Source organism: Artemia franciscana, chromosome 2 (genome assembly GCF_032884065.1).
Source record: "Artemia franciscana chromosome 2, ASM3288406v1, whole genome shotgun sequence".
Lineage (NCBI taxonomy): Eukaryota > Metazoa > Arthropoda > Branchiopoda > Anostraca > Artemiidae > Artemia > Artemia franciscana.
Genome location: NC_088864.1, coordinates 34,028,578 through 34,052,958, shown reverse-complemented (window position 1 = coordinate 34,052,958; position 24,381 = coordinate 34,028,578). Strand labels below are relative to the sequence as shown.

At 35.6% G+C, this 24,381-nt stretch overlaps 1 protein-coding gene across 1 annotated transcript in view; it reads right to left on the bottom strand.

The window, feature by feature from the left end:
* LOC136040480 (transmembrane protein 181-like) overlaps positions 1-24,381 on the bottom strand; it is a 59,090-nt gene that overhangs the window by 12,875 nt on the left and 21,834 nt on the right. Inside the window, exons 6-10 of the mRNA XM_065724698.1 lie at positions 23,154-23,234; positions 14,456-14,555; positions 13,294-13,421; positions 12,538-12,687; positions 11,298-11,400 (exon numbers count right to left, since the gene is read on the bottom strand). Coding sequence (XP_065580770.1) covers positions 11,298-11,400; positions 12,538-12,687; positions 13,294-13,421; positions 14,456-14,555; positions 23,154-23,234 — 562 coding nt within the window. The remainder of the gene's footprint in view (positions 1-11,297; positions 11,401-12,537; positions 12,688-13,293; positions 13,422-14,455; positions 14,556-23,153; positions 23,235-24,381) is intronic.

Here is a 24,381-nt window from a genome sequence, read left to right as displayed (position 1 = left end):
CTTTTTATGAAACGGATGGTCGTACAAACTTAGGATCAGATGGAGCCCATTTGATTGGAAATTGGAAGTTTTAGTGCCCACTTAAGAGTCGAAAGTGAATGGAGGACAATAAGCCCCCCCTCAATCCTATCATTTCCCAAAACAAATCCGATCGAAATTTTAAGAGAGCTATTTTGTTCAGCATTGTTGAAAGGTCCAGTAATTATGTCTTTGGGGAAGTCAGCCTGTATTTACAGGAATAACTGAGTATATTAATTTGGAAAATTCAGGATATGATAAGGGAGATGATCAAAAAGGCAACATCTGCACGCTAACAATACTACTATAACTGCCACAACAACTACTCCATTTACAATATTGAGGGGAAACTTGAACTAAACCAAAAGACGCTACGTGCATGCACATTGTCAAAATAGCTTATCTCAAGAATTGATTTGAGTATCAAGTTGGAACTTTCAGAGAATTCTTAAAGGGGAGGATCTTCTCACCAATTGCAGCTACATGTAGGGCTAAGAGCATTAAGATCAAAATTTCAATAAGAGTATGAACATACAGGTTATCAAAAGGAAATATCAGCAATGTCACAACAACGGCTAATTGTATTAAGTTGAAACTTCTAGGACTTGATGAAAGGGATATTCTACTGACCAAAAGGCAATATGTTAATGCAACTGCTGCTAGTAGTACTACCGCTATTCAACGCCATTAAAAGTAATATCAATATTACTGCTGTGATTATTGTTGCAATTATGCCTAAGGATATGAAGGTGAAATTTTCAAGCGACTTTGAGGGGGGGGGGTGAACTAAATCCCAACACGCCGTATGTATGCGGGTTGTCAAAAGGGTATAACAGCAATATCTTAGGGACGGTTCGGTGTGTGAAGTTTAATCTAACAGGGCTTGTTGTGAGGGACGTTGATCTAGTCACAAAAAAATATTTGCATACTAATGCTACTGCTTCTACTTATACTATTATTACTGTCACTGTTATTATTACTTCTATAGCTACTACTGTCAATAAATGTTAGGCTACTACAATTAATTATACTGCCCTTCTCTCAAGCCCACTCATTTTCTAAACACATCCAGTCAAGCTTTTAAGACAACAATTTTGTTCAGCATAGTAGAACAGTCCAGGAGCTATATCTTTAGAGATATTGGGCATGTAAACACCCCACAATTATGCAATTGGCCCAATATGCTATGAACCTAAATGTTGCTTTAAACTAAATTAAAAGGTATTGTGTTAATGGTTGCCAATAAGACACCTCAGTAATATATCGAGAACGATTGGGGGTATTAGTTTGAAACTGTTGGGGATACTACTATTACTACTTCTGCTCTTACAATTTAAATGATCAAAAAGAGTGGAAGTGTATCCAGGTTGTCAAAGAGCATAGATAGAATCTTTGGGGAATGATATTAAGCTTCATTTTTCAGGTCAACTTCAGGAGGTATTAAATTAATGTACTTTTTTTTATAATAGGCTTTATAGACTTTATAATAGATAATAAGATAAGATTTATTTCAACAAAGTGGTTATCACAAGGCCAAAAGGGCCAAATTCTCACTTTAGTGTCAGTATGAAATCAGTACGAGTGTCTCTGGTTCCGAAATGAAATCTCCCTTCGAACAAAGCTCCGGATATATAACGCGTTGGTTCTCTCTGTACTTCTTTATGGTTGCGAAACGTGGCCCCTCAGAGCTGGGGAAGCTAATGACCTGAACGTCTTCCTCCACAAGTGTCTGCATTGTATTCTTGGCCTGCGGCTCTCTGACCGCGTCTCTAATGATGTTATCAGAAGAAGATGTGGTGATATACCACTTGTCTCAGATGTTGTCAAAGCGAGATGTCTACGGTGGTTTAGACATACACTGCGCCGACCCGATGACTCGCTCAGCAAACACTGCTCGAAATGTCAACCTCTTACGCACTGGAAGAAGAAACCTGGAGGACAGAAAAAGACATGGTTATCGACAGTTAGAGCCGACCTCGAGCCAATGGGAGGTTTCAAGAAGCACGGGCATCGCTAGAATAGACAATGGATTCAGTTGTCGAGCCAGTCGCACTTGAAAAAAAACGATGGAGGGACGCTTGTCGGCAAATTCCGGATGCCACGATGGGCCTGGACAAGACTTGAACGTGACTCAAGTACAAGTACAATTTGTACGTCTTAAGAAATCATTAACGTGGCAATCCTATTGCAAGTCCCTTGAGATGGTAATACCCAGTAATTTCATGGTATTAACAGACATTTCAGGGGGGATGGGACAGGAGAAAAAAGGGAGCTTTTAGGAAACTGATTTTTAAATCTGGTTGACTTTAAAGGGTTGACTCTCATATCACTAGCAACAGTTTCATCTGATATTTATTCCAAAATGTCCATTGGGTTACTTTCTAGACTTTTGAAACACTTTTCTAAGACAGTTAAATCAGTAACTAATTTCAATCTATCTGGGAAATCGACACAAAGACTGTTTATCATGGTAAGAATAAAATTGGGCCTAAGAGGGTTCCCTGGGGCACACCATTATAAATTGGGAGGGATCAGAGTATACAGTCAGGTATTTGACGACTTGCGTTCTATTAGAAAGGAAGAACGAAATTGTTCTTATTAAAAAGGGGTTAACCAGAAAGTCATTGGTTAGTTTTTTGACTAATTTATTGTGGTTAATTAAATAAAAGCTTTTTATAAGTCAACTGCGATAACATTGAGCCAGGTATTGGGTTTTTCAAGTTTGTTACATATAGTGTCCAAAAGGTGAACAAGATAGTGTGTGGTAGAGGTAGAGCGCAAATTTCCGTATAGACTTATAATAGAATTGTAATAGATTTTTTTGGGAGTGACATTAATTATTAATTCTCAGGTAAACTTGAGGAGATATAAACTTACATTAAACGATAATATTTGTGACAGGATTAGTTGAAAAAGTTTATCCAACATACAAATAGCAACCCAAACTATGGATTCTTACAGAAAAAAAAATGAAAAGATATAATTTTTTAAGAAAAAGACAATGTCAATAAAAAACGAACAGAAATTACTTTAAAAAATTTTCCACAAAGCAAATTTTTCAGGAATAACTCATTAATAAAGTCAAATAATCTCCCAAGAGTAAAACTACAACAAATCACTATCAATAAATAAACGAAACTGAAAACAAACATAAATTACAATAAATAACTGAGTCAAACTCGAAACAAGCAAAAATTAACACGAGTATGGTTAATAACCCCCGTGCCTTCTTAAGACCAGAATAAAATCTGCGTTTTACTGAAAAAAAAACAAACAACAAAAACAAATGAACGTGGGATGTCAATTTAATTGACATACACTGATATTTCTTCCTTAAATTTTAATTTGTTTTTATTTATAAAAATAAAGAAAAGTGAAAACATTTAAACCGTATTTTTTTTCCACTAAAGCGCAAATTATGTTCTGGTCAAACTTCGTGGTAGCGAACTGTAGCAAGGGGCGACCCCGCTCAACAGTAAACGAAACTCTAAAAAACGGAATTTTGATACCAATCTACACATTAAAAGAATCAAATTTTTATATTGATTTAAAATATATAAGTATTATCAAGTTTCGTCTTATCAAACGTTGCGAGCCTGAGAAAATTTGCCTTATTTTTGAAAAAAGGAGGAAACATCCCCTAAAAGTCATAAACTCTTAATGAATTTCACATCATCAGATTCAGCGTATCAGAGAACCCTACTGTAGAGGTTTCAAGCTCCTATCTGCAAAATAGTGGAATTTTGAATTTTATGCCAGAAGAGAGATCACAGATTCGTGTTCATTTGTTTTTTTGTTCCCCCAGGGATGATGGTATCGACCCAGTGGTCCTAGAATGTCGCAAGAGGGCTCATTCTAACGGAAATTAAAGTTCTAGTGCCCTTTTTAAGTGACCAAAAAAATTGGAAAGCAACTAGGCCCCTTCCCACGCTCATTTTTCCCAAAGTCACCGGATCAAAATTTTGAGATAGCCATTTTGTTCAGCATAGTAAAAAAATCAAATAACTATGTCTTTGAGGACGAATTAAATCCCCATAGTCCCCGGGGGAAGGGCTGGAAGTTAAAAACTTTGCCCATTGTTTACATATAGTATTGGTTATTGGGAAGTATAGAGACGTTTTCAGGGGGGGGGAAGGTCTAGTGGTGCGGGGTATGAGGGGTAGGAGGTTACGTTGGAGGATCTTACCATGGAAGAATTTATCATGGGGGAAGAGAATTACCATGAAGGGGGCGCTAGATTTTCCAGCATTATTTAAAAAGACAATGAGAAATTAAATAAAAGAACAAGTTTAACTAACAAGAGCTAAGAGCTCATATGGCACTTGTGACGAGCCAAGAAGAGCTAAGAGCCAAGAGATCATATGGTATGAGCTCTAACAAAATTCTAGGAATCAATAGATTGATTTAAAAGGAAAATAAGATCCTTAATGCCGGTCAGGATTTAAAATAAAAGCTCTGGGTCACGATGTCCTTCTAAATATTAAAATTCATTAAGATCCGATCACCCACTCGTAAGTTATAAATACCTTTCTTTTCTAATTTTTCCTCTCCCTTTAGCCCCCCAGATTGTTGAATCTGGGAAAACGACTTTATCAAGTTAATTTTTGCAGGTCCCTGACACGCCTACCGATTTTCATCGTCCTAGCACGGCCAAAAGCACCTGACTCGCCAAATCACTGAACCCCTGCCCCCAACTCCCCCAAAGAGAGTGAATCCAGTGTGGTTCCGTCAATCACGTTTCAAAGACATTTGCTTATTCTATCCACCAAGCTTCATCCCGATTCCTCCACTCCAAGTGTTTCCCAAGATTTCCCCCTCCAACTCCCCCAATGTCAAAGGTCTGGTTGGGATTTGAAATAAGAGCTCTGAGACATGAATTCCTTTTAAATATCAAATTTCATTAAGATCCGAGTACATATTCGTAAGATAAAAATACCCCAATTTTCCCGCTTTCCAAGAATTCCAGTTTCCCCTTCCAACTCCCCCCAATGTCACGGGATCTGGTCAGAATTAAAAATTAGAGCTTTAAAGCACAAGATCCTTCTAAATATCAAATTTCATTAAGATCTGGTCACCCTTTCGTAAGTTACAAATACGTCAATTTTCAAAATTACCCCCCCCCCCCCAACTCCACCAAAGAGAGCAGATCCAGTCCAATTATGTCAGTCACGTTTCTTAGATAGGTTTTTATTCTTCTCATCCAGTTTCATTCTGATCTCACCGCTTTAAGTATTTTCTAAGATTTCCGGTCCCCCCAACTGCCCCTGCCCCAATTACGCTGGACCCGGTTGAGATTTAAAATAAGATATCGGAGTTACGAGGTCCTTCTAAATATGAAGTTTCATGAAGATCCGATCACTCCTTCGTAAGTTAAAAATACGTCATTTTTCTTATTTTTCAGAATTACCCCCCCCCCGCAATTGAGCGGATCCGTTCCAATTATGTAAATCACGTATGCAAGACTTCTGCTTATTTTTCCAACCAAGTTTCATCCCAATCCCTCCAATCTAAGCGTTTCCCATCATTTTAGGTAAGTTACGTGTATTTATTGCTAATAAAAACGTTCGTAAATAAAATTAAAAGTTATACTGGCCTTTTCAAAGTAGCCAAAAAATCGGAGGGCAGCCGAGCCCCCTCCCCCTCTCCTTTTTTCTCAAAATCGTCCGATCAAAACTTTTAGGAAGCCATTTAGCCAAAAAAAGTAAAATTCAAATGCAAATTTCGTTTTAATAATTCCTGTGCCGGGATCCAAAATCAAAATCTGCATTTATTCAAAAACTTTCGGAAATTAAATAAAAAAACAAGTTTTTTTAATCTAAAAGTAAGGAACGACATTAAAACTTAAAACGAAGAAAAATTATTCCGTATATGAAAGGGGTTGTTCCCTCCTCAACGTCCCGCTCTTTACGCAAAAGTTTGGCTCTTTCTCACAACTCTACTTTTTAAAACAATAAAAAAATTTACCGTAAAGAGGGGGGCATTGAGGAGGGGATAGCCCCTTTCATATACGGAACAATATCTGTTCGTTTTAAGTTTTAATGTCGCTTTTATTTTCAGTTATAGTAAAAACTTATTTTTTTATTTTCTTGAGAAGGCATGGGGGTTATTAGTCCTACTCATGTTAATCTTTGCTCATTTTGAGTTTGACTCGGTTATTTATTGTAATTTCTGTTCGTTTTGAGTTGCATTTATTTATTGATAATGATTTGAGATAATTTTACGCTTGGAAGATTATTTGACTTTATTTCTGCTCATTTTTGGCTTAATAGAACTCTTAACTTTTCTTTAAAAAACTTGTTTCGTGGAAAAACCTTTTTCAATTAACCATTGAGAAAGCAGGGAATGTTTGATACTGGGCGTTTCCAAAAAGATCTAAGGTTATTGAGGTGAATTTTCGGGAATGCTAATGGTTATGCTGAGTTAAATCAAAAGACAGTATCTGCATCCAAGTTGTCAAATAGGCATATCTGCAATATCTTACAAACAGGTAAGGGTATTAACTTAAAACTTTCAGGGCCACTACTACTACTACTGCAACTGCAAATGGGACTGGTTACGACTGCGACAGTCACTACTTCCGACTGTGACTGCTTACAAATAGTACTACATTTACTTGTGAATACTTCCAGAATCTTAGCGAATATTGAACAAATCAAAACACATTATGTGATTGTAAGAAAAGGCACATCAGCAAATATCTCAGGAACGGCTGAAGGCATTGCGTTGAAACTTTCAGGGCATAATGAACAGTGCTTGATCCTCCATGGAAGGTAGAGGGGGATGTTAAACTCAATCAAAAGGTACTATGCACATTCTGGTTATCAAAAGGACAAATCTGCAATATCTTAGGAGCGGTTAAGAGTCAGAATATTCAATCAAACCTTACTATGTGCACCTCGGTTGTCAGGAAAGTGTATCTGAAATATCCCAGGAACAGCTTATAGCATTTAGTCGAAACTTTCAGGGAATGTTAAGGGGGGAATTGAATAAATTGAAACTACTAATTAGAATCCGATATCATAATTCTTACGCCAGATACAACACAAACTTATACAAACAAAAGTCACAAACAAAAGAAAATTTACAGTGACATATTATATCACTTTAATTTCTTTTGTTATTTTTGAAAGGGCAAATGCCAACCTCCTGTTTCCACTACCTTTGTTCGTTTTAAGTTTGACTGGAATATTCATTTTAATTTTTACTGTTATTTCTATGTTTTCTATGACCTTTTTTTTTTTTTTTTTTTTGGGGTTTCTTTTATTCTTTAATAGCAATTTCTGGTCATTTCGGGTTTGAATTTTATTGGAATTTATTTCTGCTGGTCTAAGTTTAACATGGCTCTATCTTTCTTTAAAAAAAATTCTTTTTCAGACTTTTTATGGCACTTGGTATTTATCAAGTGACATATAGCGATCGCAAATTCTGTCGGTCGGTCGGTCTGTCTGTCTGTCTGTCTGTCTCTCCCGATTTTGCTACTTTAGGCACTTCCAGGTAAGCTAGGACGATGAAATTTGGCAGGAGTATCAGAAACCAGACCAGATTAGACTAGAAATCGTTTCCCCGATTCGACCATCAGGGGGAGGGGGGAGTGGGGGGACGGTTAAATCGGAAAAATTAGAAAAAATGAGGTATTTTTAACTTACGAATGGGTGATCGGATCTTAATGAAATATGATGTTTGGAAGGATATCGTGTCTCAGATCTCTTATTTTAAATCCCGACCTGATCCGGTGACGTTAGGGGGAGTTGTGGGGGGGGGGGTGGAACCTAAAATCTTTGGAAAACGCTTAGAGAGGAGGGATCGGAGTGAAACTTGGAGGGAAAAATAAGCATAAGTCCTAGATACATGATTGACATATCCGGAATGGATCCACTCTCTTTGGGCGAGTTTGGGGGGGGGGGTACTTCTGAAAAATTAGAAAAACTAAGTTAATTTTAACTTACGAAAGAGTGATCGGATCTTAATGAAATTTGATGTTTGGACGGATATCGTGTCTCAGAGCTCTTATTTTAAATCCCCACCGGATCCGGTGACATTGGGGGGAAATGGGGGGAGGGGAACCTGAAATCTTGGAAAACACTTAGAGTGGAGGGATCGGGATGAAACTTGGTAGGAAAAACAATCATAAGTCCTAGATACGTGACTGACATAAACGGAACGGATCCACTCTATTTGGGGGAGTTGGGGGGAGGGTTAATTTTGAAAAATTAGAAAAAACGAGGTATTTATAACTTACGAAGGAGTGATCGGATGTTAATGAAAGTTAATATTTGGAAGGATATCGTGTCTCAGAACTCTTATTTTAAATCCCGACCGGATCCGTGGACATTGGGGGGAGTTGGAGGGAGCCTAAAATCTTGGAAAACGCTTAGAGTGGAGGGATCGGGATGAAACTCGGTGGGAAAAATCAGCTCAAGTCCTAGATACGTTATTGAAATAACCGGAACGGATCCGCTCTCTTTGGGGGAGTTGGGGGGAATGGTTAATTCTAAAAAATTCGAAAAATTAGGTGTTTTTTTAACTTACGAAGGAGTGATCGGATCTTAATGAAATTTCACAGTTAGAAGGACCTAATAACTCAGATCTCTTATTTTAAATCCCGACCGGATCCCTGTAATTGGGGGAGGGAAATCTTGGAAAACGCTTAAAGCGGAGAGATCAGGATGAAACTTGGTGGGAAGAATAAGCACAATTCCAAGATAGGTGACTGACATGACCGGATCCGCTCTCTTTGGTTGAGTTAGGGGGGGGGAGTAATTCGGGAAAATTAGAAAAATGAGGTATTTTTAACTTACGAACGGGTGATCAGATCTTAACGAAATTTGACATTTAGAAGGATCTTGTGCTTTAGAACTCTTATTCTAAATTCCGACCAAATCCGGTGACACTGGGAGGGGGGCTTGGAGGGGGAAACCGGAATTCCTGGAAAAGGTGAAATTCGAGGTATCTTACGAATGGGTGATCGGATCTTAATGAATTTTGATATTTAGAAGGACCTCATGACTCAGAGCTCTTATTTTAGATCCCGACCGGCATTAAGCCTCTAATTTTCCTTTTAAAGCAATCTATTGATTCTTAGAATTTTGCTAGAGCTCATACTATATGAACCCTTAGCTCTTGGCTCTTCCGACCTCGTCACAAGTGCCATATGAGCTCTTAGTTCTTGTTTTTTTTTTACTGATATTTTATCTAATGTCTGTTGTACGTATTAAAAACCAGTTGCTCGACAAAATACGGTTGAAACAAGCCTTTGTTTATTGTGTGATTAGTACATTCTTGCAAACGCCGAACTTTTAAAATAGCTTGTAATAGAAAAAACCCGTCTGAATATTATAAATTATAAAACTTTAAAAAATGTTCTAATTACAATCATGGTTAACCATTGTTATAAGCATTATAACTTCTTCGCAGGTAACTTCTTCGCACTCCAAGCAAGCACGTCAGTTTCAGTTGCCAATTAACTATTGCACCCAACCCATTTTGTGACTTACTATGGGCACTGCCAACTTAAGCTAAATTAACCTAATATAAACCAAAGATAGCATATGCTAATGATAACTTACGGTAATGTAACATAAACAAAGATATAGCCTCTAATAATTACATTGATTGTGATGCAAAGGGTACAAAGTTTATTTTGGCCGAGCATGGTGTTAGGAGTGTTTTTAACTCCGGCATACAAGCGCAGCTCCTTTTAAGCGCTCTTCAGAGTCGTCTGCCTTGGTCATTGTAATAACACCTAGAGACCTGTATCATAAAATAGAAGTACAGATAAAGTTTTCCCGCATCATCAACTCCGACAAATAGGCCTGGAGTATTAATCCCTGTTTATAAAGGCATTAGGCAAGGAGCTATAACTTCCCATCCTTTGTATAGTAGCAGCGTTTCTGAGCCGCAGTAGGTTGCATTACAATTTGTTTTTCATGGATTAGATATTACGCTGCTGAATTTTGCTAATGACATCCTTGCTGATGAGTCTTAGCAAACCGTTTTCGCGACTTGAGGAACATTTTCTTGACTGGCAAATGCGTATGGTATAATTGGTCTTATGTTTATTGAGAGTAAAAGTAAAATGCTTGAATTTGACCCCGTTCAAACAGCCCTCAGCCGGCTCTGTAATCAAGTTTGTGCCACTTCTAGTAATATTGCTTGTACGGGTCTTTCGACCGGATTAAACCTTAAATTCAGTCGTTTGGCTCTTGTTCAGCATTTTGCAAAAAATGTTCGCCGTACTTATGGACCCTTTCGTGGCAGTAAATTACTGCTTAACTGATATTTACTTACGCACATTTATAGTGTTTTGTTAACCCACACTTTATGTTGCTATCTCCTTTTGGCCCATCTTACCAGAAGAGGACAAAAGAGCTCTCCGTTCTTATAACTATAAGTACTGTAAGTACCTTCATTATTTCCCCACCTGCCAGGAACTTTAGAGTGCCTTCAAAGTATGGAACTACTGATCCTCTTACTCCCGTCATTGAAAGACAGAATAAATTTAACAGTTTGCATGATTCAAACCATGATTTTTACGTGTTAATTTCTTAAAGTGTATTATATATGCTCTGTTTAAATTGGTTCAAGGGAAGATCTTCTTTTTTTGTTGCTGTTTAGTGTTGCATTTCATTTTCCTTCTCTTTTCTTTTTCCTCTTTTTTCTTTACTTATTATTTCTCTGTTTGTTAACTGTTCTTTACCAAGAAGAAATAAATCTTGCTCACAACTTGATCTGGAACGTAAAGTCTTTCATTATCCTTAAATTAGCCAGATAAGCTCGGTTCGTTGACCTTTTGACAAACCGATCCTGCCTCTCTCCACTTACTCGAGCCTTACGGGTTACACATGGAAGCTCAGAACTTAAGTCCTTAAAGGTGTAAATTTAGGTTATGACCACATATACTTATATACTAAAAGACGGACTTAAGAACTGCATGTCATATTATTTGGAGTGGCCTCCGGAGTCGTCTCAATAACATCACTCTTTGACTATAAAAGAAGAACAAATAATAACATAATTTTACTTTTCTTATCTTCTTTGCTAGTTTGTTGCGTCTGGTTTTTGTGCTTTTGTTTCTCTTTTGAGGCATTGTTTTTATGTGGTTTACAATCACGGCATTTCTTTCTGTTTCGCGTCTCCTACAGCAATTTCTCAGTCTAAGATAAAGTCTAAGAGTAAGATAAAGAAAAACACGATTTACTCTGTTTCTTCATGTGTCTCTAAGTTTATAAATTGGGCGCCCTAAATATTTTTAAAAGTACTGTATGTTTTATGGAACTTACCAAAAACATTCATCATTCCAAGTTCCACATAAGCTTTGAGAAGGAGCACTGCAAGGAAAATCACATATGCACTTGCAAACAGACAAAACGTCACTTTCAACCCCTAAAAATAAGAGAAAAACTACAAAAAGACAAATAAATAAAAGGTATTAAGTTTCGACAAGGCGTAGTCATAGCCAATTAAGAAAAATTCATTTTTAAAGTGAAAAACCATCTTCCATACCCTTAGCTTTTGTGCAGTCAAAAGTATTGGTTTGCTGTCAATTAATATCCAATTTATTATGTCCAATATATAATTTTTTAACAATCCAGTTTGTAATTCCAAAATAAATGGTTATAAGTTTATTAATTAATATGGATAATAAAAGTTTCAAGAGCGTTACCACAGGTAATTACACCCAGAAAATAATACAGCTGAAAAGACAAAAACAAGATTTAGGGAAGAATAGAAATTACCAAAAATTCAACAGATTCCCCTCCCCCCCCACCTGCACAAGAAACTAAACATCGACATCAAATATAACGACATGAAACTATGCATGTATTGGAAGCCAGTCTAGGTAAGTGAGAAACCTGATAATTTTTAATATTCAAAGACACTTTCCTACAATTTGTCTTGTCATATTATTAACTTTTTCCAAGAAATAAGCTGTTCTTACACTGTCTTGGGCAATCTACTGTTTTCCTCTTTTGTGCATGTGCTAGTTGTATTAGCAATTAGTTTTTTTTTTTTTTTTAGTTTAGATTTGTAGTCACAAATCAAAACAATATCGATGAATTTTGACTACAAAAAATTTATTTGATTAGCTCCCTGTAAGTGAACTAAATAACAATATTAAGTTTTAGTGTACATTTTAAATGGTCGAGTTTTCCTATTTTTGAATTTAAAATTGAAAAAGAAAATAACGTTCATGAATTTTAATAACATAAATGTACTTTATTAGCTTCCTCTAACGACGAAAGCGTGAGTGGAGGCTCGTTCTTTACCGGGTTACCCCTAATGAAACAACCCTGATAAACCTTGATAAACCTATAAACTTTGAACAAATAGTCGTTTATTTTGTTGTTGTTTTTTTATATCGGGATTATATATCCTGTGGATACTAAAAATCGATCAAATTAGAGCTTTCATATATTCCCTTTTTTCCTTTGCAATTTTAGCCACTCAGACAACAAATCAAAGGGTAATTTGCAGTACAATAGCCTGCAATAGGTAAAGTAAGAATAATAAATATATTACCAAAAGATGGGTAGAGTCAAGCATATAACTATAGGTTGGATCTTCTAATTCCCTTGAATTCTGGGTCGTTTCAACAGTAACCGCTAAAAGCCAAAGAGTTCCAACCACGGTTATTTTCGGAGAATAGAATATCAGGAAGCTTCTTTCGTTCTAAAATAAAACTCACATTATAAGACGGTTTTGCCAATAACATAACACACATGCATTCTTCGAAACATGAAAAAAAGAAAGAAAGAAAGAAATAAATAAAGAAAGAAAGAAATAAAAAGAAAGAAGAGAGAGAGAGAGAGAGAGAGAGAGAGAGAGAGAGAGAGAGAGAGAGAGAGAGAGAGAGAGAGAGGAAAGTTTTGAGAAAGAGAGAGAGAGGAATTTTTGAGAAAGAGAGCGAGAGAGAGAGAGATTTTAGAAAGAGAGAGAGAGGTTTCTGAGAAAGATAAAGAGATAGTTTTGATGAAGAGAGCTTTGAGAACGAGAGAGTTTCGAGAACTGAACTCTTTCCTTACGCTGACCCTCAAAACTGCTAAAGCTCTTTTTCTACCACCTTTGATCCAACACTTCACTGAACTTCGTAAACAATCACATTCCCAAATTGGCTCTTAAGAAACAAAAGCCCCCTCCACCAGCTTTTTCCTACCGCCCTCCGTTCACTTCATCGTACAGTGATGTCCTTTGAAATGAAATTTTATTCTTTGATATAGCAAATAAAAAATTGCTCTATAAAATTAATTTACCTCATAAACAATAAATCAATTTTACCTGTCTTAAGCCATGGTAGATACAGAGCCAAAACAAAAGCAGTCCACATAGAAAACTGGCTTGAAATAACGAATCCATGAAGTACCAAAAGCTAGACTTCGACAGATACTTTACAGTCAAAAGAGGATCTGAAAAACAAAACAGAAATGACAAGGCAAAATGACAAGGAAATGACAAGACAGAAATGATAATTGCAAAGGAGTATGCACGATGAGGGTCGAGAGGGAACTTGCGTTCCTGAGTTCCACGAGTTTTACATTTTTTTTTTACCGCCATTTCTACTTAGTCCAAGCACAGATGAATTAGACAAATTTCATCAAGCTTGAAAACTTTGAAATAAAAGGAATGGGAGTAGTGATTTCGTTTTATTTTAATATTTTGTTTTATTTATTCAATTTCACTTGCTGTAAAAATAAAAATTGTTCTGGTTATTACATCTACTACTACTACCACTACTAATGGGCGCTTAGACTTGTGGAGTATTGAATAGAGCGAATATTCCTTTATTGCAAAACTTTTAGTTAAAAACGTACCAATAGAGTTTTAGAAAATTCAATTTTGGCTTGCAATATCACTGTTAGTTATGTTGCTTTTTTTTTTCATCTAACAAAATGTCGTAAAATATGCAATAGCTTTTGTCACTCATTAAAGGAGATGTTATCATACAAATTTACTCATAATGTCGTAAATATTGTTTTTTAAGACACTAACAGCGTATTTATACGCGAATAATAAGCAAAAATTTAAATAGAGTCATCAGACTCTTTTTGTTCACCAATTATCCATCAGTTTCTTCTCTGTGCCCAGGTTTAAAAATTAATTTTCCGTTACAACATAAAATAATAACTAAACAAGAAAACAAAACCTCCCCAAAACCAGCGAAAAACCTAAATTTACTGCAAAAAACATCTTGTATTGGAACAGACACATCGTTGCATAATGTTTCATTTTCACCCATCTTTCTTATACACATTTTTTGTTGTAAAAAATGTCCTTTAAAAACACGACAGAACAGTCCAGTTGAACAGTTGAAATTGGAATTCAATAGGATATAACCTGCAAGGTACATGCATTTGGCACACTCTTACTTCACTGTGCAGTGTCTTTATTTTCACGGGCTTATCCTAAAAGTAAAGAAAAAAAGGAAAAACAATAAACGTACTATTATATAAGAGCAGCAATGGGAGAAGTGCGTAAGTCCATCGTTGTTCTATTGTCAATACACTAAAGGGATATTTTCTCACGTTGTGGAAGTAAAAAGCCTGAAAGAAATATTATTTGACATTAGAGGTTATGAACTATTCCGCAAAAATGTCGTTTGCTAAACACAAAGAATACACCTGATGTTTTTCTTTAATGAATTAGAAAGTGATAGATAGTACTCATGTAGATTTTTATCCAAAGTCTCTAGTTTTTCGAAACATACCAGCTTCATGAGAGGCTACGAAGACACGCCATGGATTGTGACAAAAGGCTTCAGAGCCTTTGGCTCAATAGCTAACAAAAGTAATTTTCTGTACTTTATCAGAATGGCAAACATGGTCCAGCGGTCTCATTTGCAAAATACAGAGGCATTACTATTTTGGGCCAGAAGTAAACAAAAGTGGCCCCATACCTGTCAAAATTAGAAAATGGACCTAAAGTGTTAAATTCAAATCACAAGGAAAATCAAATTTTAATTTGTTGATAAATAAACGCAGTTTTTCTCACTTTTCTCTCCAGGGTCTTTATATTTAGAAATAGAGCATTTGGTTGCAAACATAATGGAAGCGTGATTTTTTATAGATGTACTAATTTTGGCTACAGGATCAGCAATTTGTGTCTTTGAATACTCCAAATAAGCAGGCATAGGCACATGAAAGCAGAAGATTAAAAATCAGGAATAGAATAAGCTAAGCAGGCTGCTTTACTGAATAGGATGAACGGCTCAAGAGATGTTATTTATGTATAGAAGTAAGTTCATTCGAAATACTGGCGAAACTTAGCAATTACAGTAAGGTTAGTTTTGCTCTCTGACTAATTTTGCTGATAGGACAAAAAAAAGAAGAGTAAGAAACTTATCATTCGAATCCCCATTCTATGCTCTTTTCCATCAGCCTCCCCACCTGAACAGGGTCAGGTGTAACCTTAGACTATACATAAAATTGTCCTTATCTTGTGGGTTTATGCTATTTGTTGTACTTATTTTCCACCAACAGTTCGCTTAAATTGAAAATGAGCCAATTTCAAAACAACAAAACCAGTAACATTTTGCGTGTAGCCTACGGCTATATGCAAAATCTGATGTTTTTTAAAGAAAAATTCACACATTTCGCAAACTTTTTTATAGAGTTTATTATTATATTTGACCCCATTAGGTTGAGGGGAGAGGTGTGGAGCTGGGACGCAATGAGATTGGCAATGGTATACGGCATATTCTTTCTTTTCTGTCTGGTTTTTATCCTATACCATAGATGAGCCCAATTTAGTTTATCCCCTCTTACCAAAGGTACACTAAAATAACAAATTTCCTACTTCATCCAAATCAAATAATTTATTCTTAACGGAATTTTGTTATATAGGAACATCTGTCTTGGCTGGAATTTATTCAAAAAAAGTTTCTACGAAATAAGTTCTCAAAGAAAAGTAAAGTGCTACATTAAACCAAACATTAGCAGAAGCAAAGTTGAATACGTTTTCAAGCGTGAAAATAGCAAGAAAATAACCATTAATAAGTAAATGAAACCCAAAACTAACAGAAATTTGAATAGTTAGCCAAATCTGACTTATAACAAGCAGAAACTATGATGAGGGAGGCCCCCGAAGCCTTTTGAAGACCAGAACATAAGTTGCCCCGAATACAATCCTTATTTCGAGCTGTGTCTTCTTATAATATCGGAAAACACGTCACAGCCAAGATTATTGAACAGAACAAAAAAATGATGTGGATTGATAAATTAATATAAGTATAGCCTATTGATATTTATTCCATAAATTCATGACAATTTTGGATTTATTAAAGTTAAAAAAGTGAAAAACTAAAAAAAAAAAAATCAGTCAACTTTATATTCTAAATTCTGTTCTGGTCTTCAGAAGGAATGGGGAGGGGGGGAGGGGGGGGGGGGGGTCAGTCTCACTCATCTTAGTTTCTGCTCATGTTGAGTTTGACTCTGGTATGTATTGTAATTTCTGTTTATTTTGGGTTTCATTTATTTATTGACGGTTATTTTTTGGTATTTTTATGGTAGGAACACTATCAGGCTTTATTTCTGCTATTTTTTATTTAATGTAGATCTTTACTATTCTAATGGAAATTTATTTCTTAGAAAACGACTTTTTAAATTAATGTCTGTTCGTTTTTTTTTTACTGAAATAGTCTTTTTCATTGGAAAATAAAAGAATATTTTAAATGTTTTTAGTTTTTCTTCTATAAAAATGCAAAGGTTGACTAACTATTTATATACTGAAGAAAAATTTTCAACAATTTTTAATACCACACATTCTTTTGAAAAGCTGGACACATATAATATGGTTTAAGTTAGTCTAAACTTAAACAATCAAGTTTTCAAGTTTTCCTGAAAAATAAAACTTTTCCTAAAAAAAATACCATTCCTAAAAATAATATCTATGCTATTTTGACGACTTGGAAGCACTTAAAATATGTTTTGATTTAGCCCAATTCCCCTTTAACAGTCCCTGAAAGTTCGACATTAATATCGTGATCCATAGTAATATGAGTAGTAACAGACGTACAAGCAGTACTATAAACGTATACAAACTGTGTTTTCTTATTAGCTCAACATACCCCTCGGCATTTTCTGAAAGTTTCAATCTAATATGCAAAGCTGTTCTTTATATGCTACTGATACGGCCATTTGACAGCCTGCATACAAACATGGTATCGTAATTTAATTTTACATACACCCTAAGATTATCTGGAAATGTCTCCTTAATACTAAAAGGATAAATATCACTTATCCTTAATAGTAGCATTAGCAGAAGTGATTGGTGAAGTATGCATGTTCTACATTTAGGTTGGTTCACTGCCCTACTTAACATGCACTGAAAGTTTCAACTTAATACTCTACGCTGTTCCTGAGATATAGCTGTTACAACCTTTTAAGAACCAGCACCCACCTAGTGGTTCAATTTAGTTAATTATTCTCTCCAACATTCCTTGAAAATTTCACTGCAATATTCTTAGCTTCAGTTGTGCTAGTAGCAGTCACCGAAGTAGCAGCAGTAGCAGTCGTAGTAACATCCCCCTTAACATATACTGAAAGTTTCAACTTAATATCCTTGACAATTCCAGGGATACTGCTAATACACCCTTTTGATAATCTGCTTGTACGGAGTGTATTTCTGTTTAGTTCAACGTCTCCCTAAACATTCCCTGATAGTTTCAACTTCCAATCCTTAGCCTCAGTGGTAGCAGTCTGAGTAATAATAGTAATAGTAGCAGAAGTGGCAGCAATGTTAGCAGTTGTTGTACGCACAAGGGCTCCCTGAAAGTTTCACCTTAATATCCTCAACCTCGGTAGAAGAAGTAGTCGTATCAGTCGTAATAGTAGCAATAGTGGCAAAATACAAATAGTGCCTTTTGGTCAGTTCAACATCCCTTGAACATGCCCTTCATCAATTGATCATCCCCCTCATCATTCCCTTAAAGTTTCAACTTAATACCCTCTATCATTTTTGAGTTTTCCTCATTTTGACAACTAGTGTGTCCATAAAATGTTTCCCCAATAGTCCTAGGAGTAAGGCCTGTAAGTAACGCAATTTTCTCGTTGCTTTTATATACTATTTGTTATTAGGAAAGAGGGCACATTTGACCTTTGGTGTTCTAAAGACCCAAAAGACCCTCTTTCCAAATAAAAAAGACTATATATAAAGTATGTAAACAATGGGTATATATATATAGTATTTAAATATATATATATATATATATATATATATATATATATATATATATATATATATATATATATATATATATATTTAACCAATGGGCATTGCTTTGAGGCCCATTAACAGCCCCATTGCTCTGAGGGCTGTGGAAGGTCGACATCCCAAACATCTTGACATACTCTCTGAACCTAACCTGGCTTTTCTGCAATTAGCCATGACTTGATGCCCATAATTATTCCATTTTAGTTTACATAGTCTCTAAGTCTTTCAACCATGCTGAACAAAATGACCAATTCCAATTTTTATTGTATGGGTTTGGAGAATTGATGGGCTTGGGAGGGGGTTGTTTGCCCTCCAGTTTCTTTTTATTCTCAAAAACACCACTAGAACTTTTCTTTTCAAATAGGATGAGCTCCATTAAAAGTTTCTACAATAGCGCTGCTCACCTTATGATATTGCTTATATGCCCTTTTGAAAACCTGCCTGCATATATTTTTTTTCGCTTAATTGAACCCTCCCCCTCCCTGCCGAAACGTTCCCTAAGAGTTTCACCTAAATAACCTTCGTCCCATTAGATGCAGAATCGAATTAATCAATAGTGTAGTAACGGTAATTAATACTTAGATTTACCTTATTAGTAAAGTGATATTCTAAAACAAACTTACAGGAATTTCGGAAGAGCCTGAAACCCTCAAAATTGACGCCAAGTCGAAAGTACACCATTGGAATCGCCATTATCGAAAACATTGTGGAGAAATTTTAGAGCCCCCCCCCCCTCCCCGGAGAACAAGTAAGTAGCAAGTGAAGTGTTATCTTTCTATTACTTCTATATATTTTTTTCTCCGTGGCTAGCAGGGTACTAGAACCATATAGAGCTGTTTAAAAGGTCGTTTAAAAGTTATTCTTTATATCTAACCAATTTTTATCAATTAGACTTGATAAAATCATCTTAAATCGCACCATGGCACCCAAAAAGTGCACTCATGTGTGTAATTTTCGGCATGGAACGGCTAGGAATAATGGAGAGGCCTTTATTATAATCTTTATGGCTGAAAACCCTAGGCTTTGGGTTTACAACTTCCCCTCTTCTATATTCCCCCTCCCATCCCCATTACTACTTTTTATAAATCGTCTGCTGACAAAGAGAAGTAGCAGGTTACTGCAAAACCATAGAGAGGTGCATAAGGTTCCATTTAAAACACAATAAATTTATTTATATAATTTTTATGAATTCGCCTTGACAACACTGTCGTAAAGTGCCGTATGACTAAAAAAAATTGTAATTTTGGCCTTGTATATGTATTAGAAATACTACTAAGCATGAACCTAAATAATTCTTGAAATATTTTGCTTCTTGAAGCACAAGAAGAAAAAATAGTGAAAGTATACTTTGTTCGGAGAATCTCTGAATTTTTCGCTATAATGCAGCAAAAAAATTGCAATAGTAATGAAATAAATTTTTCTAGATAATAATTAACAACGCATCTAAAATTCGCTTAATGTCCTTCAGTTTGTTACAATCTCTATCTATTTCACATACGAAAGTATTGCACAAGCAACGGAATTTTATTTTCAACGGATTATATTTTCTATAATTTTTGCTTCTTTTACTTCAACATTTTAGGAGATGTAAAACTAACCGACAAAAGAAGTGCAAAAAATTGTAAAACAGAAGCATGGATGACGACTGGATTGTATAAAGATTATTTAAAAGACCCCACGAATGAGAAACTCCTGACTTTCAACGAGTATAGAAATCGGCTGAATAAAATTAAACGGTACGCTGAACGAGCTTATTACGAAAAAGAGTTTGAACAGATAAATGGAAACATGAAGCGGACTTGGATTAAAATCATTGAGTCACTGGGGTATAAAAAATAAAAGGACCAGATTTAAATGATGAATTTCAGTGAAAAAATTGTGAATGATCCAAAAGAGATTGCGGAAAATTTATGCAAGTATTTTTCAGAGGAAGGTTCTAAGCTGTGCCATGATACAGTTAAAAGATCAAAAAGTCCACCAGTCCCCAAACTTAAACCTCGTCATGTTACTTCTGAATTCCTTTTTACAAATTGTGATGAAAATGAAATAAATGAAATAATTATGAGTATGAAATCACAATCCTGTGGAGTAGATGAAGTATCGTTAAAAGCTGTTAAAGCAACAAAAAACAATTGTTATTCCTATTTCGACTCATCTGATCAATTTATCACTTGAAGAGGGAACTTTTCCATAAAGACTTAAATTAGCCAGAGTGCTACCCCTTCACAAAGGGAAGTACAAAAATGAACCGAGTAATTACCACCCATTTCTATTTTACCTTCTTTTTTTTCGAAGATTTATGAGAAAGTAGTCCATAAAAGAATGTATGATTATCTCCAGGAGCAGAATCTTCTATGTGATACCCAATTTGGCTTTCGCAAAGGACTTTCTACGGACCTTGCAATTCTTAAATTGGTCGAGTGGGTGAATGATGCATTTGATAAAGGCCTAATACCCGCAGCTTTACTTTTAGATATTAAAAAGGCATTTGACACAGTTGATCATGATAAACTACTCCAAATTCTTGAATCATTTGGTGTACGTAATGTGGCTTTAAAATGGTTTCGTTCGTATCTTATTAATAGAGCTCAAGTTGTACAAAATGCAAATGCAAGATCAGAGTGCCATCTTTTACCGTTTGGAGTGCCACAAGGTTCAATAATGGGACCACTGCTTTTTCTCATTTATATTGACTATTTAAAATATTATTTATCTGAAGCTAATATCATAATATTTGCAGATGACACACTTCTTTTTGTTGCATGTGAAAATCTATCCTCTTTATTTAAAAAAATGGAAATTGCTCTGACTGAATTTATATCGTGGGCTGATTCACAGTATTTGACACTAAATTATGGTAAAACAAATTATATTTTATTTATTAACGTAGCCAAGTCGAAGATAATTCGTTTCAACCCTCTGAAGCGGAATATAGATATGCCTCTAGTCCCTTTCCCTATTGTGAACAAAATAAAAATCTTAGGAGTAACTTTTACTAGTGACTGTAGTTTCAGTGCCCATATTAATTTAACCGTCCACAAGGCTAATGCAAGCCTTTAGACACTTACCAAAATGAGGCGTTTTGGGTGTGATACTGAAAGTCTTCTCCATGTCTACACGTGTTATGTTCGCCCGTTGCTCGAGTACGCGTGCCCGGTGTGGGGTCCATCTGCTATCCACACAGCGTACCTATTACGCGACATAGAGTGCGTCCAGAAAAGAGCAACAAGGATTATACTCCGAGACCATGGCATACCCTATGATCAAGCCCTCGCTAAAGTAAATTAATCTCCACTTAAAGTCCGGCTTGAACACCTTATTCACCAATTTGGAAAATTCATCCTAGCCAATAAGAGCCACCGATCACGACTACCCGAACCAGCCCCTCCCAATAGCCGAACTCGGTTACAAAATAAACTTGTACCCCCCTTAAAGTACGAACCAATCGATCTCTCTCTCTCTCTCTCTCTTTCTAGAATCAGATCAGTCCAAACAGACCTCAATTTAATTGTAAAAATATTATAAATAGAGTAAAAACCTGTAGATATCTTGGATTTATTATTGATGAGAATATTTCGTGGAATGAACATGCTAAATTGATTGGTAACAAACTTTCAAGGTCCCTTTGAGTTATCCGCCGTCTTAAATTCCTTTTCCCTAAAAAAATCCTGCAAATGATTTTTTATTCTATTTTTCATCCCCATTTGTCTTATGGATGCTCTATATGGGGAAGTAACTTCATCTCACGTTATAAAAGAATCCGAACCATCCAAATAAGGCCATTGAAATTATATCATCTCTTCAGCATTCAGATAACATGAACCTCCATTTCAAACTTACTAAAATATTTGATGTGTCAAAGACTAGGGATTTTCACATTGCAACTTTTTGTTTTAAATATTTTAACAACCTCCTTCCATCGTCATTTGAAAATTTATTCACTTTAAATCAAGATTTGCATACTTACGAAACACGAAATTCATGGGACATTGTCTACGAGACACCGTCAACAAAAAGAGTTTTTTTTTTTTTTTTAATTAGATTTTTTGTACCAGCTATCTGGAATTCAATCCCCTTGGAAATCCAGAACTCAAATAACCTTATTACCTTCAAGCGAGCAGTGAAGGGTCGTTACAGAAATACTGTTTCTGTATTTCGGTCCTCTTTTCGGTCTTTCTTTTCTTTTCTTTTGGTTTTTTTCTTTTCTTTCTCTTCGTCACCCCCCTTTTTTCTCTTTTTTTTCTTTTTTTGATAAATCCAGTTGTTCGTTGTTTCTGTTAGTTGATTTTTAATTATTTTTTAGTTAAGTTTCTGCCCTAGTCAAGCACTTTTGTGCTTTCCTGGCAGATTATGTACATGTAATTATGTGTTTTATTAATATATATGATTGAATTGAATTGAGCAAAAAAGTCAATATTTGATAATTGCAAGTTCCAACTTAATGCCTAAAATCACGAACTGGAAAGTGAAGTCCGAAGTCCGACAATTCAAATGCAAGCATTTTTTGAATAAACAGCAAAAAACAAGCATAAGAGGTGTTAGTAAAGACGACTATTAGGATCAGTAAATAACGTCACCGCCTAAGCCAGTCTGAATTACACTTTAAAAAGAGGTTGGTCAATTGGCTTGCTACCCGTCATGTGGTTGTTGTTCCCCAAATTCACATGCTTACCCCAGATTACATTTAGGACCGGGGAAAAAGTCCTGGAATGAAATCCTCATGATTTAGGGAATCAAGGTCATACAAAACCAAAATTAAAGAGGAAAATTAAAAGCAAGACGACATATGTCTACCCTAATGTTCCTCTAGAAGCCCCAATAAACAGAAATTACCCCTAAAATAGCAAATTCGACTTTCCTTCAAAAGAAATTATCAGGTACAGACCAAATTTCTATTAACTCATTTCAGTAGCTTACAAAATTGAACTTACCGAAACAATCAAAGTAGCAAACACAAACAGCATGCGCATCCAAAGTTCGATTGTCGAGAAATCACTGTTGTACGTCACGAACTAAAAAAAAAGTTCGTAAAAATTTAAGACAAAATACTGTAAGAACGAGAAAGCTTCCAACGAAGGGGTCGATGCCAGATTTTTAACTGACCAATCTACGTTGCAATTTAACATAATTGGAAGTTTCTATTTACAAAAAACAAAAACTGATTACCATGAAAAAAAAAAAAAAATCAAGGCAAATTATATTAAAAATTTGTGACCTCAAGCTTACTTTTAAGGGTTCTAAATTTTGGTTTGCCAGTCACACGCTCAAAATGTCACCCAGTAAGGCGGATTATTGTTTTGTCAGAAGTCCCTACGCAAATTCCAACTTTTGGGTACTTTCTCAATTTTCCAAAAAGCATCATTGTTATTTTTTTTTTCTTTTTTTTTGCGAAATACATGGAACGATTCAAGCACTTGGAAGACGTTAGGGCTTTGAGATGAATAATTTCATTTGCTGTAATAGCTATTAGGCAGAATGGTTGATTTATTGTATATGCGTGTAATAACTTGGAGCTAGCTTGGATTCAAGTAAGAAAACTACAACAGTCAATTTCCTATTTTCGGTTTTCTGATGAACAATCTGGGCACTGGGAACAGCCAGTGGAGGAGGGTTAAACAATAACAAATTCACGCTAAAACTTCAAAACATAATTTTTCTCTTTTAACTTACACATGAAATAATCGACCGTAAGGGTCATTCATTTGTAAATTATAGGGGTGGTAACGTATTTCAACCATGCCAGCAGCAATCTCCTGATGAATTAGCTTTGTTTGCTGCTCTCTCCTCGGGAAAACAGAGGGCTCCAAAGTGAATACATACAACGTTGAAAGATACCAATGATTTGTAACTAACACTTGCATAGTTCACGGCATCTTTGTAGATTTGTACTGGGTTTTGTGCCGCAGTTTGTTGGCGTCGAAAATTGCAATGGCATTGTTCTTCTAACGTAATATTTCTTTCTCCTTCACTTTCATTTCTGACTCGTTCTGATTCTCACTTCAGCTTATCTTCTAACCATACAGTTCTTTATTCTTCACTTTTATTTTTGACATGTTCTGATACTTGCTTTCCCATGTCTTTTAACTGCATAATTCTTTTTCTTCACTTTTATTTTTGGCACGTTCTGATTCTTGCTGTCGCTCGTCTTCAAACCGCACA